The 18,063-nt window shown below is 53.4% G+C and overlaps 1 protein-coding gene across 1 annotated transcript in view; it reads left to right on the top strand.

Annotated features, from left to right (window-relative positions):
• Slc7a5 (solute carrier family 7 member 5) overlaps nucleotides 1-15,636 on the top strand; it is a 28,769-nt gene extending 13,133 nt beyond the window's left edge. The window contains exons 2-10 of the mRNA XM_034522272.2: nucleotides 91-228; nucleotides 8,355-8,460; nucleotides 9,237-9,281; nucleotides 9,814-9,937; nucleotides 10,446-10,549; nucleotides 10,896-10,992; nucleotides 11,720-11,869; nucleotides 13,046-13,223; nucleotides 13,708-15,636. Coding sequence (XP_034378163.1) covers nucleotides 91-228; nucleotides 8,355-8,460; nucleotides 9,237-9,281; nucleotides 9,814-9,937; nucleotides 10,446-10,549; nucleotides 10,896-10,992; nucleotides 11,720-11,869; nucleotides 13,046-13,223; nucleotides 13,708-13,763 — 998 coding nt within the window. The 3' untranslated portion in view covers nucleotides 13,764-15,636. The remainder of the gene's footprint in view (nucleotides 1-90; nucleotides 229-8,354; nucleotides 8,461-9,236; nucleotides 9,282-9,813; nucleotides 9,938-10,445; nucleotides 10,550-10,895; nucleotides 10,993-11,719; nucleotides 11,870-13,045; nucleotides 13,224-13,707) is intronic.
• The last annotated feature ends 2,427 nt before the right edge of the window (nucleotides 15,637-18,063 follow it).

The following is an 18,063-nucleotide window of genomic DNA, read 5'->3' as shown; positions in this document are numbered from 1 at the left end:
CAGCACCTGACCTTCTCTGTGCCCGGACCCTGGACTGGACCAGCCACCCTGTGGGGACTCACACTGTGCTCTCTCTGTCCTTCCCCACAGTGCTACTCACGGCTGTGAACTGCTACAGTGTGAAGGCTGCCACCCGTGTGCAGGATGCCTTCGCGGCTGCCAAGCTGCTGGCCCTGGCCCTCATCATCCTGCTCGGCTTCATCCAGATGGGAAAGGATATGGGACAAGGTAAGCCCATGCTACCTTCTGCTGTGGTGAGGACTCTGCCTGCTCCCTCGCCTGGGACATAGAGTTGGGCGTAGGGAAAGCTGAATGGTACAAGAGACTGAATGCCAGAGTGTATACAAAACCTTAAAGCCTTGTCCCCAGCTAGTGCGCAGGCCTCTGGGGAGTCCCAAGTGTCTATCTATGCAGGAAGTTAGGGGTTGGAGCTTCCATGTGACATGGCCTCAACCACCACAGTGCCCCTCTCTGCTTTGTGCCAGCATTTCCTTTGTGTGAAGTGCTCTCCCAGGACTGACCACTCTGAGATGAGTCTAGGGTTCTTGGGCCTCTGGCTCTTGTTCAGAAGTGTCTCGGCTAGTAGTGAGTCTCTCTTGCCGATTCTCATGCCTGTGTGTCCAGGGGCTGGCAGACAATGGGAATTTGGCTTCAATGACACATTAAGAGTGCTTTCAGGAGCAGGGTCACTTCAGGAGGATAGAAACCAGCCCTCAGAGTATCTGTCTCCAGATGAGGGCCCAGTGGCTGTCTGTCCAGTATGAGCATAGGGATCAGGCCTGGAAGGTGGGAGCACCGTTTGAATTTAAGCATGATGTCAGCAGGTATAGAGGCAAGATAATCTCTGTCACCCTGACACTCAGGCCCTCCCAGCATGAGAAGCGTCAGGCTCAAACTGCCTGGACTTTGGCCACACATTGTATGCATTTGGGGAGGTCATCTGGACCTCTCAGTCTTTCTCTGGCTGCCTTGTGAGGCTGCCAGGAGCAGGGAAAGGGAAAGTGAGCCGTGTGCACACAAGACATGCGCTCTGTGTAATCTGCAAGCCGCCACATGTGATGCTCTGACATGACAGCTGCCTGCAAGTCCTAATACTCACGGGCACAGTCATGTCCTCTCATCCACCCTCTATGGGCTGCATTGAAGTGGAAGCTCTGCAGCTCAGGTCCAGCCCAGGCCCCCTGATTGGAATTCCTCCTTTGCATTTATCTCAGTCCCTGTGGTGGCCTAAATGAAGATGGATAGGAGCTGGCTGAGCACCCGCCTGAGAGTTGTGGTATACAGTGTCGCTGCTCCCACAGAAGCGTGGGCCACTACTTAGGCTGAGCCAGAACACAGCAGCAGTCAGTGGTCAGCACCGCTTGCCAGGAACTGCAGAGGATGCCCCTGGTACTGGTGTCGCCCTGGGGCAGAGGCAGTAGGGACCGTGTTCTCCTTTTCATAGATGAGAGCAGACCCATTGTAGAATTGGGGTTTGGCTGAAGCCTGCCTCCCTTTCTGACCTTTCTGTAGGTATGATAAGTTCCAAATGCCCAGGTACAGGAGACTATGAACTTACCTTCCATGGGGCAGTAGCCACTGGCTTCCTTACACACCAGTCTTTCCACCGTGCTAAGGCCTCCTGACTGGACTGAGTGGATGGGAATGGGGAATGGGGATGGGAATGGTTGTCTGCTGTCTACCTGTGGTACAGTCCAGTCGTTTCTCTGCCTTTCCTCCTCTGTGGAGCCTCACCCCACAGACTTGAGCTAGCCTGTGAACAAGGATGCACAGGAGCTTGGGGAAGCCTGAAGCGTGGGACCTGCCGTCCTGCAGGGGTGTGGGACCTGCCTTCCTGCAGGGGTGTGGGACCTGCCGTCCTGCAGGGGTGGGCAACTGTCTGCAGAAACTGCATCCTCTCTGTGGCCTTATCTGCCTGTCCAGTGTTTATATGTGACTGGAACCATTTGCCACTGTGCTTGAGGTGAAGGAAATCCTGGAACATGGTGCTTCTACAGCTGGGCCCAGTCCTTCAAGAATGTCTGGCAGGGATATCCACGGGCTTGTGAACTGCCCACCTTGAGTGCAGCAGCAGAGTGGCCTGAGGCCTTTGCTGTTCACCTCCTCCAGTCTCCAGAGCTCGAAAGAGTTCCATCCAGTGCCTTTCCAGGTGCTTTGGGAGGCAAGGCCTCAGACACAGAAGTGCTGGGAAGGACTTCCTAGCTGCCAGGGAAGGACTTGAGCTGAGCATGACCTGGATACTCCAGGCAGTGGTCCAGACCTGTGTTTTGGGCAGAAGGGCTCATATTCTGTGCTCACAGCCCATCAGACTGCACAGCGCTCGGCTGGAGGAAGGAGTGCTGACCAGGACCATATTTGAGTGCCGTGCTGAGATGCAGTGAGGAATCGAGCACCAGAACTGCTGTTAGGAAAAACGAACTGGAGTAGGGGACAGCAGAGCTTTTGTCAGGCCTGAATGCACAATGTGTTTATAATTCCGGTGGCTGTGGCAAGCACACCCCACGCCCCCAGCAGTTCCTTTCTGAGCTCCAGGACTCTATGCAGTAGCAGCAAAATTCCTCTGTAGGTGGTTGAGGGGGAGTGGAGGCGTGGTGTCTGTTACCCAGATGGATGCCTTGACTTATGAAGGACACCGTGTGGGAATGCTGGCCCCTCCCACTTGCCCACCCTCATTTCCCATTGGCCATAGAGTCCTTAGAGGACAACTGTGATCACCAGGTCCTTGAAAGCAGAGGCCCTGGCTCTGGTCAGGTGCGTGAGCTTGCTTTAATGAAACCTTTGTGGGTCTGGGAACATGGTGGCCATTTCTACATGACTCTGAGCCGCTTCCTCGTTGACCGCCCCAGCCCTCAGGTAACCCTGCTGCCCAGGCTATTTTCTCATCAGGGAAAGTGATAAACTGTGTGAGCATCACTCTACCCTGCCAGCCTTCCACAGAATGAATCTCTACAGCCCCCTCACGTGAGATGCAGAGAAGACAGGCCCTGTAGTCCAGAGCTCATGTCACTGTGAGAGAATATCAGCTAGCCACAGATCTGTGGACGACAGACTTGCAGACAGCTAGATTAGGCTCTGACCCAAGCCCTGGAAGCACCCCTAAGCATCCCGTCTCCCCCAGTGAGGAGAGAGACGCTTTGGCTGCCCCTGGTACCTAGATGGCTGGGGAGAACTCAGCCTGTTGCTGACCTTACAAGTGTCTGCACTTGGTCTAGTGTTTTCAGAAGTGCAGACAGTGCCCAGACTGGCATTAGATCTGACTAGCTGTGACTGGACTTGGGAGTGGGAGTGGGTGAGTTGGCCACTGTGAGCCGAGAGGACCTGAAGTAAGAGACAAGCGATTGACATGTTGGGCAGGGACTCTACTGCCCTTGACCTGCTGTGTCCTTTCTAGTCAGTTGTACCCTTGCCAACAGTACCCTGAAGGGGCTGTGGCTTGAGGTCATACTGTTCCAGAACACAAGTGGGTGCCAGGCCTTCTTCTCAAGGCCAGGCGTGGGAGTGGACTCTGGAAGGTTCTTTCCTGTGACTGTTAATTGTCCTGGGTCGTCAGAGAACACAAAGTAGCTCTACTGTGCGTCTGCCGGGATGGACCTCACAGGAACAGGGTAAACTAACGTCCTGAGGCCACTGCAGGTGTGGTCCCATAGCACCTTCTTTCCTCTCACATGGACTGCAGGAGAGGCTTTAATGATGCACACCATCCCCATAGTACAAGGCAGGCTTCCTTAGCCTGGGCCTGAGTGAGTGGTCACCTGCTTTGCCCAGGATCATGGAAGGAGCAAGTGTCATCACAGATGCTGCCATGGGTCAGCAGCTACAAGTGGACTCCTCAATTGTATGTTAGCTATGTCCCTTGTCAGTAAGTGACAGTGACCCACGCTTGGTTGCTCTGCCAACAGGAAGTGGGATCAGCAGCCTAGAGCCTTCCAAAGCCATTTCAGGGAAGCCTGGGGACATGCTGGGGGAGGAGTGTGCCAGCTCCCATCTACCTTTAGAGCTGTCTTTGAAGGGGTGCCCCAGGCTAGCTTCAACCATTGGGGGATTTAGGATATGGATTATTGTGGGGTAACATCTCAAGCTTCAGACATACTAGGGCTGGCTGTACACCATACCCAAGGGCTTTACACAGTCCCTCAAGATGTATGCCAGGCTTGGTCAGTTCTCCACACAGGGCCCTGAGCCCTGGTTACAGGAATGTCCCTCCTGAAATCCTCAGAGCCACAGGCCACACAGCCTCCATCTTCTTGTGACTGTGACTGTCTCATCTGTCTCCTGTGCCTGACTAGGATCCTTGTTGATCTGGAGCTCCGTTATCCACGATTGTGCCACCTGGCAACATTTCATCAGCAGAAGCTACCTTTACAGATAAATATGTGTTTGCAGAAAACTGGCAGGCCCAGAGCTAACTGAGCAGCATGTATCCAGAACCTGGAGGAGGACAGAAAGGAGCCTGGCGCTTTCCCTGGGTTGAGGTTGGCTGTAGGGGTGCCATGGATTGGTACTGGGAATACAGGACCACAGTGCCTTAGGTTTCTCCTGCTTACCAGCTTGCCTGGGGCCCTCGTCTTTTCCAGGACACACCAGCCTTGAGGAGCCTCTGTACTTTTTTTTTTTTTTTTTTGGTTTTTTGGTTTTTTCAAGACAGGGTTTCTCTGTGTAGCCCTGGCTGTCCTGGAACTCACTCTGTAGACCAGGCTGGCCTCGAACTCAGAAATCCACCTGCCTCTGCCTCCCAAGTGCTGGGATTAAAGGCGTGCGCCACCACCGCCCGGCCTGCCTCTGTACTCTTGAGTTAGGCTGCAAGACTGGCCATGTCCCATAGGTAGGAAGAAGTTCAAATCTATGTTCATTTCCAGCACACCTGCCCTCAGTACTTCTGTGTGCCGCCCCAGGCATCCGGCAGGGAAGGAAGGAAGGAAGGAAGGAAGGAAGGAAGGAAGGAAGGAAGGAAGGAAGGAAGGAAGGCAGGCAGGCAGGCAGGCAGGCAGGCAGGCAGGCAGGCGCTCTGGCTTCAGCAGCCTCTTTTCCTCTGGGGTAGGTTCCCATGGCCACACTGCATGACAGGTGTCTTTGGATGCTGTTCCCTGAAGTCCTCTGTCCTGGGTCGTGAGCATTTCCACCCCAGCTGTCTCTGGTCTCCAGAGAACTCTGATGTGTGGTTTTAGGGCTACACCCTGCCGGGGTCTCTGCTTATACATAGCTTCTCACAACAGGGCCTGTTAGCCCTGTGGAGAGAAGTGGTTTATGGCTGAGGAATGGGAGGCCTGCCGACCAGGCCCCACCTGATGCGGCCAGAGTGGGAGACGGGGCTCCGAGACACTGCTAAGCTGAGAGGAGGGACAGCGAAGCTCCGAAGGCCATAGCATGTTGGAATTGTCTGCTCCCAACCTACCTGTGCCATTAACACTGTAAGCTTGGCTGCCCTGTGTCTGCCATTGTAGTGAATCCTCACCTACCCATTGTCCAGTTCCTAAAGCTATATGGACATATGGATCTGGCCTGACTCGAACAGGCCTGGGGAAGTCAGCTTCGGGCCTGGCAGTGGCTCCTTAATTAAGCAGTGCAGGTCATGCTGGGCCCATTGAGCAGAGTCTCTGATCACTGCTACCACTAGGACTTTGGCACTTACCCCACCCCCACCTGGATTTGTGACAACTCCAAGGCTTCTAGGTTAAGGTGGGGCAGTTACATCTAAATCCCAGGCTTGTCCCACTTCCTGCAAGGTGCCTGTCTCTCTTTCTCTTTCTAAGCCTCTCAATCTGTCCCAAGGGAGCTGCCTCGTATGGATCAGACCTGTGGGTATAGCTACTCCCTCAGACCCTCAAGCCACCAAGGTGGAGCTTCTGTCAAAGGGGGACAGGGCACTGTGGGGTCACCTGTGCGCCAGTCCAGTCTGGGAACAGCTCGGGGAATCTGCTGTCCATTCCGTGGTACCTATAGAGACAATGTTGTTCAGTCAAATATCCAGGGAAGCTGTGGCCTCCAGACCTGGGCCAGTGTCCAGCATAGAACACAGTAACCACGTGCCGGGTTCTGCTGCAGCCCAGGCTGAATGCCATAAGCCCTGACACAGATCTGACTTTAGTCCTCACCTTCGTCCTCAGTGGGAAAGGGAAGTGGTAGATTTGAGATGGGTAGACTGGTCCAAACCCTAAGTCCTTGGCAGAGAACCATCTGCTGAGGGGATTAAACCATCCCTCCTGCCACCACCCCCACCCCCAGGCTGGATAGAAAGCAGACATCCTGCCCACTGTACTAGACTTTATAATCTGAGTGTCGTTTCTCTGTGCACCCCGACATCACTCTCCACCTGAGGTCTCCTGAAGTACTAAGGTCCTCAAAGGATCGCCCCAGCCTCATGTGTCCTGGGAATGGAGCCACTGAGATTCTCAAGCTGTGGTCTTGTCACAGCAGCTGCTATTATTCTCTCAGGGGTGTTCCAGGATCCCGGTGTTCCAGCCGGGACGTTCTGCTCTGCTGGGTTCTTGGCTCCACACCGTCATCTTGGGTGACGGTTGCACTCACATTGTGATCCAAGCATGGTGGTGTCCACAGGGCAAACACTAACATGTTACACGAGCCGCAGGACTGAACACATCTCCTTCTGACTTGGAAAACCTCACACTGCCCCAAGCTTATGTTCTTCTCTCAGCTAGCCTGAGGTCGTGTCACAAAGCAGCTGTGGACTCCAGGCTAAAGCTCTTTCTGTTGACTCAGGGTGTGTTCTGCTCACTAGTCCAGGTCTCTGGCATTCAGTATTCATTTCCATCCCTTAAAGGGTCCCAGCATGGTGGAGAATCAGCTTCAATTCTCACAGAGCCTGAAGACAGATCCTCATATACTGCCTTGCTTTCCCAGCTTACAGGAGAAGTGCTACCCAGGGCAGCGACGTGTGAGTTAGGCACTGTGCACAGGAAGGCTCTCCTTGTTCCAGAGCTTTCCATTGCAGAGCATGAGGGGCGTGCCCTGAGTTGTGGGAGGCTCCACCAAAGTGCTTTTGAAGGTGCCCTGTCCCGAGCTGCCCTGCACTGCTCACCACACGCCAGCTTCTGACTACCCTGTGACCAGGACCTAGGCAGATGGGCATGTGGGTAACACCCTTCTTAGAAGACTAGGCCTAACCTGAGGTGGGTGGGGAGCCCAGGATATCCTTAGCTCAGGCTTTGGAACAGAATCATGGGACATTCCATACATACGGAAGGCTGTGAAACAACTGGTCCTTCTTAGTCAGACCCTGGCACAGGGCTGAAAGACATTCTGTGGAGACCTCCATTACTGGGTCCTTTGTTGACTTTGACCCAGGAGTATGAATCAGGCAGGCCTGGCCCCAGGATAGCTGATGATGTCTTAAGCAGACCTGGCCAGGCCCTGTGCTGCCTCCATAACCACACAGAAAAACAGTTCACCTCTGGGGGATCACACTGTACAGTTTCAAGGTGCCTTAATTCTGTTGGACTCATGGTCTTAGGTCATGTAAACCGTATGTCAATGCTGTAGCTCAGGGGCCCAGAGTCACAAGACCTAACAAGCCCCACAGGTAGGTGTCCTGAGTCTGTGGAGAACTAGCCACCCACCTTGCTGGTGTCCAGATACCTGTTTCCAGTTTGGTATCATTAAGTAGCATACTTTTATAGGCTTGATGAAATGAGCCATTTCACAGATAAGGTAACCAAGCCTCAGGAAGGACATCCTAGCAGCCCAGTGACCACCCTGAGACTCTACTCTGATAGCCACTAGCTGTAAAAATTACTCAGAAAGAACACTACCAGGAGCCTGGGCTGTGTGGTCATCTGGGTGGTAGGTACAAGCAGGGGTTGTGAGAAGTGGCCTCTGCTCCAAGCAGGGTGTCTCTGGGTGCCCTGACTCTGTCAGTTCACCCTGTCCTCATCCTTGTGAACATTTGCTCACACATATTTGGGGTGGTACATGTCTGACCTGAATTCTTCCCAATTAATTCCTGGTAGCCCTGTACCAGGGTTTCCTGAGCTTCATAGCAAGAGGCCAAGGTGTTAAAATCTCCGTGTAGCTGAAAGTTAATGAGACTGCCTGCAGGCGGCATATGAGCACACAGCCCTGTGTCAGCAGAGGCTCTAGAGCTGATCCCTCCCAGCCAAGGCCTGTGCTCAGTCTGTAGAGATCTCATAGGTTTCCAGGAAGCCCATAATCCTCTGAGTGGCCAGGGAATGTAGAAGGCTGGTGGTCTGATGGCTAGGCAGGTGCAGTCAGTCTGCTGCAGTAAACGCCCACATCCTGAGCTTCTGCTGCAGTATTCTGCTCTAGAAACACTCCAGAACTTGTAGTGTGACCTCTGTCCAGATCCTCTAAGCAGTTTTGTTCTCTTTAATGTATTGTAGGTGATACGTCCATCCTGCAACAGAAGTTGTCCTTTGAAGGCACTAATCTGGACGTGGGGAACATTGTGTTGGCGTTGTACAGTGGCCTCTTCGCCTACGGAGGCTGGTAGGTTCTGGAACATCTGAATCCTTTGGCCTGGGAACACATGGTCCTGATGTACTCAGAATCTCAGTGCTCTGACCATACAGGGGTGACTCAAGTGGGTGGGACAGAACACAAGGACATTTTGAAGACCTGCACAGGCACCTACAGGTCACAACCTTTAGGAAATAGGCAGGGAGAAATGGTCCTGTCTGCAGTTCTCCATTGTTGTTATAGTCTCAGAGGGTTGGTCTGAAAGAAGCTTGGGATGAAGCCAAAGAGAGTGGTTTAACAGGATGGCTCATGTGCTCATCTCAAATAGAGTTGCCAGAGGACAGAGCAGAGCAGAGTGAGGAACTGGTCCCGAGGGTGCCAACTGCCCATTGTTGTTACAGTCTCAGAGGGCTGGTCCATCGTTGTTACAGTTTCAGAGGGTTGGTCCATCATTGTTACAGTTTCAGAGGGTTAGTCCATTGTTGTCAAGGCAGGGAGCCGGCTTCAGCATGGTGCTGGAGCAGAGCTGAGGGCTTGCATCCTGACTCTAAGCAGTCAGGCAGAGACACTCTGGGCCGCATGTGGCCTTTTGAAACTTCAAAGCCCGCCCTAGCGGCACAAAAGCCACAACCAATCCAACAAAGCCGTATCTTCCAACCCTTCTCTGATAGCCCACTGGCTGGGGACTGAGCATGCAATTATGTGAGCTAAGGGGTTGATCTCATTCCAACACCACACCCACCCAGAGCAGGCCCGGGGAAGGACTATGTATACAATACAATGACATACTGTTGCCTGGTTTCTAGGAACTATCTGAATTTTGTCACGGAGGAGATGATCAACCCCTACAGGTATGTGCAGAAATGGCAGAGACATATTTCATTTTGTTTTAACACAACAGGGGAAAACCACACACTGTAAGAGCCTGTTGGTGAGCCCTCCCTGTTCCGTTCTGTGGAAGGCTGTGTGAGGGGCCTGCATACAATAACATACAGTGAGGATGTTGGAGGATAGGGTTGATTCTAGGCCAGACACGGGCAGCTGTGGCTCTTGGCCCTGGACACCAGTTGGAGGGGACTTGGCTGGGGGATGCTCGCAGGTAGGACATGAGAGCTCACATCGGGCAGGCTTGACTCTCTTCAGCCCTCAGAGCCTCCAAAAAGATGCTCAGTACTTGAGGGATGAAAGTGTGAGCTATGCTTTCACTGTGTGCAGCTGCCCAAGTCCAGTGGGCTTATCAAGCCATGTGCTTACCCATTGTTTGCCTGAGAAGTGAGGCCCAGATGTGGAGCCACTTGTAGAGGTCAGGGAGCCTGGCTCCTGTCCCCGGGGGTCCGGCCCTAAGTCCTGGGTCACACTGACTGTCCCTGCCTGTCTTCCTAGGAACCTACCCCTGGCTATCATCATCTCCTTGCCCATTGTCACATTGGTCTATGTGCTGACAAACCTGGCCTACTTCACTACCCTGTCTACCAGCCAGATGCTGACATCTGAAGCTGTGGCTGTGGTAAGACTCCGCCCATCAGCCTCTCCTGAGAGCCTGGGATTGTACCCCCAACCCCAGTCCTGTGCCTAAGTCTCACCATGCCTGGGGAGTCTGGTGGTCATCATTGGTGTTCACTAAAGGGGACCACAGAGGAGAGACAGCTGTCTAGATTTTGTTTATTTAAGTGTTGTTTCTAAGCTCATGGTTTATAAATGCCCACCACACCAGGCCCCTGGCAGATGTGAAGCAGCCATCAGTAAGGGAGCCCTGTCAAAGATTTATCATGTGTCCCGTGGGAAGGGGTCAGTGAGCCTTATGTGTACCCTCCAGCAAGACTTGGGGATGGCCCACTGTGGGACCCTGTTTTCCCTCTTAGTGCAGACCCTAACTCTGAAAGATGGCCACACGTTGTAGAAGCCCGAGGTCCAGGGCTGAGTCACAGGCTAAGCAGCTCCAGGGGCCAGAGTTGAGGTCATCTTACTTGTGCACCACTGTAGTCATGCGCTCACCCTGTGTTGTGTCTGTCCAGGATTTTGGGAACTACCACCTGGGAGTCATGTCCTGGATCATTCCTGTCTTTGTGGGCTTGTCTTGCTTCGGCTCTGTCAATGGGTCTCTGTTCACGTCCTCGAGGTAAGTGCCTGACAGCACCTCGGAAGAACTCCTTCTGCTGTTTCCGGAGCGTTGAAAGCTGTCAGTTGATTCATGATGGATGGCTGGTGTTAAATCCTTGGATGACCTAGGAACAGAGGAACTGTTCTGACCTGCTATTTAGATCATATCATGGGGGGCTAGAAGTGAGGTGCAGCCCCAGGTTTCTGTCCTTGTTAGTACAAGAGGTCAAGGACATTGAAGGTCCTGTGCTGGGGCAAAGACCGAGCCCCTCCCACTGTAGCTGACAGACTCCCTAGCTCCAGGTATCTCCCGTCTGTGTCTGGGTGGTGGGGCCAGGGTTGACTGCCCACTGCTCCATCCACAGACTGTTCTTCGTGGGATCCAGGGAGGGCCACCTGCCTTCTGTTCTCTCCATGATCCACCCACAGCTCCTGACACCTGTGCCGTCACTGGTGTTCACGGTGAGTCTATCATGTGGGCCTGCCTGGTGTCTATGCCCAGCGCCATGTGGAGTTGGGAACTGTGTATTGTACACATGGCTGCCAAGATGCTCCAGACTTTAACACACTAGCAGATTTTTTAAAGTTCAGAACCCCATTGTGGGTCTAAAGAGAGCTCAGTCAGTCATCAAGTGATGAAATCCCTACCCAGCAAGAACGTCTGCTTCATCTGTGTCAGTTTGCTCTGCCATGCCTGTTGGTCTCAGCACACGAGTTGTACTATGCTGTTGTCTGTTTTTGTTTGTTGAGTTGTGTTAGTCGTCTCCTGCTCTGTAACAAAACAGTCACCATGACCCCAGAAAGCCTAAACAAGAAGCATTGACTGCCTCACACTTTCTGAGTCAGGAAATCAGAGTTCCTCAGGAAGCAAAGTCGGCATCACTGTGAGCTTGCTTTTAGTGGTGTGGTGTGTAGTGTGCACTGTGCTTTGTTGGAAAGGTCCCCCAATGGATATTTTGGTCACCACAGGAGGTGCTAAGTGCAGGTGCCTCACAGTTCTCACTGCCCCTCCCTTTGCATCCCAAGACCTGTCATGTTATCACAGCAGTCACTTCTTAAAGCAAGGGCAAGCTGATGTGCTCAGCCAGACACTGGTGGGCCTGGCAGTCTGCTGTCCGGTAGCCCTGGCACTCTCCCAGCCGCATCAACACAGCCCTGCAGGCTAACCTGGCCCTGTCTTTGGTTTCAGTGTGTTATGACCCTGATGTACGCCTTCTCCAGAGACATCTTCTCCATCATCAACTTCTTCAGCTTCTTCAACTGGCTGTGTGTGGCCCTGGCGATCATTGGCATGATGTGGCTGCGCTTCAAGAAGCCTGAGCTGGAGCGTCCCATCAAGGTGAGTGAGTGCTGGATGGTGTCCCTGCTCAGTCCTGGGGTGTCATTGTCAGAGGTAAGGACTGTATCCCAGGAGCCCTGGACCAGCACCTCTGGTCCTGCCCTGTCCAGCATCCATCTCTCCTTGGCAAACAAGGGAGCCTGTCCCCTTCTGTGTGAATGAAGGGCACATTGAAGGCGATCTGCTGGGGTCAGAGCAAGTATCAGAGTTGTCCCAAGACAGCTGGCTCATGGTGGCTGGTGGCCAGCAGCTTCTATTAGCCAGCGTGTTCTCCAGGGCACAAGGCTGGCCCAGTCGCACCTTCTTCCTGCCTGTACTCAGTGGTCTCTACCAATAACAATAGCTACCTGGTGGCCAGTTAGTGGGAGACCCCAACCATGCTGGCTTTACCACCCAGTCTTCCAGGCTGTAGGTACAGAGGTCATACTGCCCACAGCTGGTCCATGGGAAGCTCACAGATAAGCTGTGGGCTTCATCCCCGAGCACACAGTTAGAGTCTATCCTGCTGAGGCTCTTTCCCACAGTGGGAGTCCGTTTTTAAGACAGTGGGATTCTGGACAGCAGTCTGGCCTGAGCCCAGCTCTGCCTGCTGGGTTATTCAGTGTTGACGCTGCTCTGCCAGAAGCCTGTCTGCTTGGGCTAAGTCACAGGCTGTGGCGTCGGATGAGCATTTTCAGCACAAAGGGTCCTCTGAGAAGGCAGGGTTCCTTGCTTGTTGGTGGGTAGCCAGGGTCTTCCCAGAAGAGTCAACCTCCTCTAGGTGGCCATAAGTGGGTATTCCAGCCAGGGTTTCTGTGTCTGATGTGGGGACTGCAGAGCCTACCTCTGCTGCCCTGTGGAAGCTTCAAGAGAAAGCAGGCTAGCTGTTCTTATTCCTGTCTATACCAGATGAGTTTTGGGTACTTTGAGGTCAGAGTGAGGTTAAATAGGACAAGGCTTCCTGCCCTCCCCAGACCCGTGACAGGCAGGGTAGGCAGCTAGAGGCAGTTAAGCCACTTGAAGGCAAAGGCCCCAGGTCTAGGGAGGTGTGGCTAGGCAGACCTGAAAGAGAAGATGATGGCTCCATGCCACATGGCAGCCACAGGACAGTAGGTAGGAGCTTTCCATTGTGTCCACGGGCCATAGGCGTGTGGGGAAGGAGATCCTGGTCGCCTACATGTCTTCATTCTGTCCCAGGTGAATCTGGCCCTCCCGGTGTTCTTTATCCTGGCCTGCCTCTTCCTCATTGCCGTGTCATTCTGGAAGACACCCATAGAGTGTGGTATTGGCTTTGCCATCATCCTCAGCGGGCTGCCTGTCTACTTCTTTGGTGTCTGGTGGAAGAACAAGCCTAAGTGGATTCTGCAGGCCATCTGTAAGTGTGCATGCCACTGCCCATACCAGCCAGGGCAGGGATAACGGGGTTGAGGAATCGTTGGTCCTGCCATGCAGACCCTACAGGCCAAGAGAATCATGCTGGGCCTCAGGCTTTGTGGTGCTAGCCAAGGGTTTGGGTCACTAGTATAGTGTGGGCCGGCATTGAGAGCTCTGGGGATACAGGGAGTAGACATGAGGTGCCACCCTAGCTGGTCTTAGCAGACATTCTGTGGTCAGCTGCCCTGACATCTGGCAGAACCCCACTGCTGGCCACTAGCTTAGACATGGTGGCCTGACAAGATAGAGCCTGAAAAAGTTGTATTTGAGGCACCCAGGTCAGGGTGATTCCAGTTACCCGTGTGTTCACCATGTCTAGCCCCTTTGCTTGAAATTTCAAAGGGTAAATGGGCTGGTGAGAGCAGGTGGCCAGCAGCTCACACCCAGGCTTCCACCCTATGCTCACTCCTGTCCTGTCTCTACAGTCTCTGTGACAGTGCTCTGCCAGAAGCTGATGCAGGTGGTACCTCAGGAGACTTAGCCACAAGTCCTGGGTGCCGCAGGAAGAGTGCACTGTGACTGCTTCCAGACAACTCACCTTCAGAAGAACAGCATCCAGGCCTGTCATCCCCACAGCTCCAGTGAGCACCACCCACTGTCTAACACCATCCGCTGCCCCTCAGGTCAGGGGACCACAGTGGCTGTGAAAGAAAACTGGTACGAGTTTGTCCCAGAAGGTGACTGTCCATGCATACATGGCACCCGATGTGAGGCCTGTGTGCTGTGTCCTGAGGCCTGGACTTGCTGACTTTCTGGGGACTGCCACATCTGGGCTTTCTCCCCTCTGATTTTTTGTTGTTTTTCTAGTGTGCATTGGGTCAAGTTTACACTACCGAGATGATTATTTTTTAACAAAACAGGGTAGCAGGGAGCAGGAGATGGCGTGGCCAAACAGTCCAGCTGAGTGTGGGGACCCGTGGCCACAGCTCCTCTCCAAAGGCTGTCTGTTGTTCAGAGCACAATGTGCCTCAAGGGGACCACATCACTGTCACCGGGTGGAAAGAACTACTGAGACTCCGACATCACCTGTTCCACCGTGGACTTGGACTGACAGATGGACAATGCATATGCTAGCTTGGGTTTTAGTTTTGGGGTCCTAGAGATGGAACCCCAACCTTACTCCTGAGGCAGAGCTCTGCGTGGGTCACTTGCTACGTTGTAGATGTAGAGCTCAGGTCTGGCCACCCTGCAGTCCTGGGTCCCCTCCCCTGGCCCCATAGGAAAGATCTCTGCAGCCGTAACCCTAACAGCACTGGGCTGCCAACTGTCAGCTCCAGGGCCGTTCACTCCGCACACAGGCGGACTCTGGCTCTCACAGGCACAGCACTCCCTACCTGGCCCCAGCTCCATTGTTCCTGAGAGTGCTAGCAACATTCTGTCAAGTTACCACCATGCCCTGTCAGCCCCCTCCCCCCCGCCCCCCATGGCCATTGTTCAGAAGAACAGGCACCAAGCACCACTCTGCTCTCTGCCACCTGTGTGGTGCGACCACTCCAGCTCCCTCAGTATGAAAGCTGCTGCCTGCATGTGTGGGACCATTCTGCAGGCTTCCCGTTCTGTTCTGGGGGAGACCGTTGAGTCCAGCCAGCACATCTCTGAAGCAGTTGATCTGTTGGAGGACTTCAGGCTATAAGGAGCCCTGCTGGCCCCGGCCATTGCCTCAGATCATGGCCTCTCTGAAGGAGGTGTCAGCTGGAGTGGCTACTATGCAGTTCTTAGATGGTGGTGACTTTTACCACTGGCCATCCTGATGTCTCCTCTCTGCTTCTGGGGTTCCCTTTCATTGAGGTAAGGCAGAGGTCAAGGTCAGAGTGCCTCTTGAAGGCTCTCCCAGAAATCTGAACTGGGGCCTCTTCCTGGAAATCAGGGCAGGTACCCAGTTCCATCCTGGGGTCTATCCTCAGACAAAGCCTGGGTTCAAAGGGCAGGGATTCTTGGCCATGTTCATGGTGCTGACCCAGGCCCTCTGAGAAGGCTCTGCCATTCCTATTTGCAATGTGTGAGGACGCCCATCTGTAGGTTTTGTTTTTAAATCACGCCCCAACCACAGCCATTTCGCCCAGTGCTTTGCATTTTTGGTTTTGTCCTAATGTCACTGCCCTGAAGGACAACCTGCCTGGCCCCTGTCAGTGGTTAGTGTCTGAGTGATGTGTCAGGCTGTGTTCCCACCACACTGGGTCCGTCTGCTGTGTCACCTGCATTAGTGCTGTGTTGTAATGTCTTTTACTATTAATGGCTAGCCTGTTACATTAGACTTGGGGGGCGGGGTACAGGGGTCTGCTGTTTTGTGAGGCTTTTTGTTTTTAGGGGGTTGAATTGTTTTTTTTAAAGCTATTGGAATTCTAAGCTGCTAACTGTGCTCTGTGTTCAATGCCAAATCCCCTGTGTAAGAACTGCCTTCTGTCTCCCAGCCCACCCATCTCACACACATTCATTCCTCTGCTCACCAACCTCTCCCCCTGAGGGTGACAAGGCTGGAGGGAAGCCAGGGGGCCAGGGACACACCAAGGTCACTAGAGGGAGGGGGTTCCTGGAAGCCTCTAGGTGGGAGGGGCTTGGCCTAGAGAGAACCCTTAGGCTCTGTGAGCAACATCTGGGGGGAGGGGGCAGGAAAGGGGCCCAGCAAGAAGTTTAGTGATACCAGGCCATCTCCCAACACCCCCGTCTCATGGACAGGTCAGACTTGGAGCATCTGTGACAGAGAGACCCTTGAGGCCAGACCCCTGACTGTCCTGGAACCTTAACTGGGTCTTCCAAGTCACACATGCTAGTCAAGGGGCTGGGTACTGATCAGTCCTCAACGCCAGTCATCAGTTTCTAAGTGTCACCATCTGGACAGAGTGTAGCTATGAAGAGCAGAGGGTTCTGATGGCAGGTGTGTGTAAGCCTGGTAGCATTGGGTGGCTTCTAAAGCTACAGGATCCAGGGGGAACCTTCTGGAAATCTCAGCGGGACATCCTGAAGCAGTTTGGGAACTGCCCAGCAGAGGTACCTGAAAACCTGGCCACTCTGAGATGAGCCTGCTCTCTGGCCTGCCTGTCACATACATACAGTGCTGCCCCGTTTCCCTATTAGGAAACAGATGGACAGCTATGTCCATCAGCAAATGAAATGGTGGTGGCCCACACCATCCTTCCCTATGGTAAAGAAACTTAAGAAACTCAGCTGTCTGAAGCCAGCTCCTTTCGAGCCTCCCCAAGCTGGGGAGGCTGCATGTCTCTGAGGGTCATAGACACAAACACTGCCTGCCTTTCATCAGCCCCCACCTCTACCCGCCCTGCTCCAGCAGCCCCACCCCCACCCCATGCAGTGCAGTCATGCTACCTGTGTACCTATAGAGGACTCGGCTCAGTCATAGGCAATGGCAGGGCTTCCAAGTGATTATGTCCCCATTCAGTGAGCTTATGTGCCCTTGAGCTGAGACAGGTACCCTGCAGTCTCCCAGAGTGCCACCAGCCCACTGCCCTCCCGTGCCTGAGGACACCCACACTGAGCTGGTAGCTCTGTATCTAGAGAAGGGAAGAGGATCGTCTTCCTGTAGATTTCTCACCCTCTGTTGAGCTCAACATACTTAACCATAACCCTTGTGCCTTACTTGAACCCTGGTCATGTTACACCCCAACTGCAAACTGCTACTTAGCCCACAGTGGGCTGGACACTAGCTTCAGCTAAACTGTTACCCACAGTTAATGAGCCACACATGGAAACTGAGGCATCCAGAGTAGATGGGACAGGTCCAGCGAACATGGCCTTTATGAAGCCATGCACCTGTCTCCACAAACATCCTAGCACTCCTGGCTTGCTGTGCAGGTCTCTGGTCTTAAAGAAGCTCCTGGGAAGGAGAAAGCATGAGGAGCCAGAGCCACATTTGATAGCTCTAGGTTGAACAGCTTGCAGGGGGCCCTGATGGGCCAGCCTAGCTGGAGACTGGACAGCCAGGTTTTTTTCTCCAGGTATTAAGCAGGTGGTTATGAAATGGGAAGGAATCGGGATTTATTAAGAGCTTCCTTCTGAAGGATTAGGGAAAGGGGATGGGGTCTTGCAGTGCTGATGGGGACCCACTGCTTCGACCATCTGATATAAACATCTCAAGGAAATGTATAAAGGAGAGAATCGGACCAGAAGGACCCTAAAGGTGGGTGACCCACTGAGGGGAGAAGCAGTAGACCAAGCAGACATTCTGTCAGGCCAGCCAAACCCTGACAGGGTTGGTTGCAGGTGGGTGAGGCTGAGGAGGGCACAGAGACAGACTGTTGGGATCTCTACCCAGCATCCTCCACTCCATCAAAGAAAGTGGTCCAAAGACAGTACCTGGAAAGAAGCTGAATACAGAGAACCACCTTGAGAGACCCTGGGTAGCTTGCTTTATGGGCGGATCTGAGAGCCATGGAACGTTCAAGAATGGGTGAGGATTTTCCTTGTGTATGGTCAGCTCCTCTTTTCTGCTTTTAAGTGGGATGGGCGCAGGTTCACTCCCAGACAGACAATTCTGCAAAGCTGGTGATCAGGAGAGCCATTTTAACCAAGCAGAGGGTGGGTAGCAGTCACCTCAGTGGGCCACAGCATTGGCCTCAGCTAAGCTTGGTTTAAGACTGCATGGACATTTACACACCACGCCAACACTGCACTTGATTGCATCAGATCCCAGCCTCCTACCTATGCACCTTCCCTTGTTGTAGGCTGGCTTCCAGGAAAGAAAGAAAACCAGTTAGATCAGCCAACATTTTGTCTCATTGGTCACCGATGAGATAGATAGAGGGAAAGAGATGCTGGGTAGATTC

This window comes from Arvicanthis niloticus, chromosome 18, assembly GCF_011762505.2.
Source record: "Arvicanthis niloticus isolate mArvNil1 chromosome 18, mArvNil1.pat.X, whole genome shotgun sequence".
NCBI lineage: Eukaryota > Metazoa > Chordata > Mammalia > Rodentia > Muridae > Arvicanthis > Arvicanthis niloticus.
This window is presented reverse-complemented; position numbering and strand designations above follow the sequence as displayed.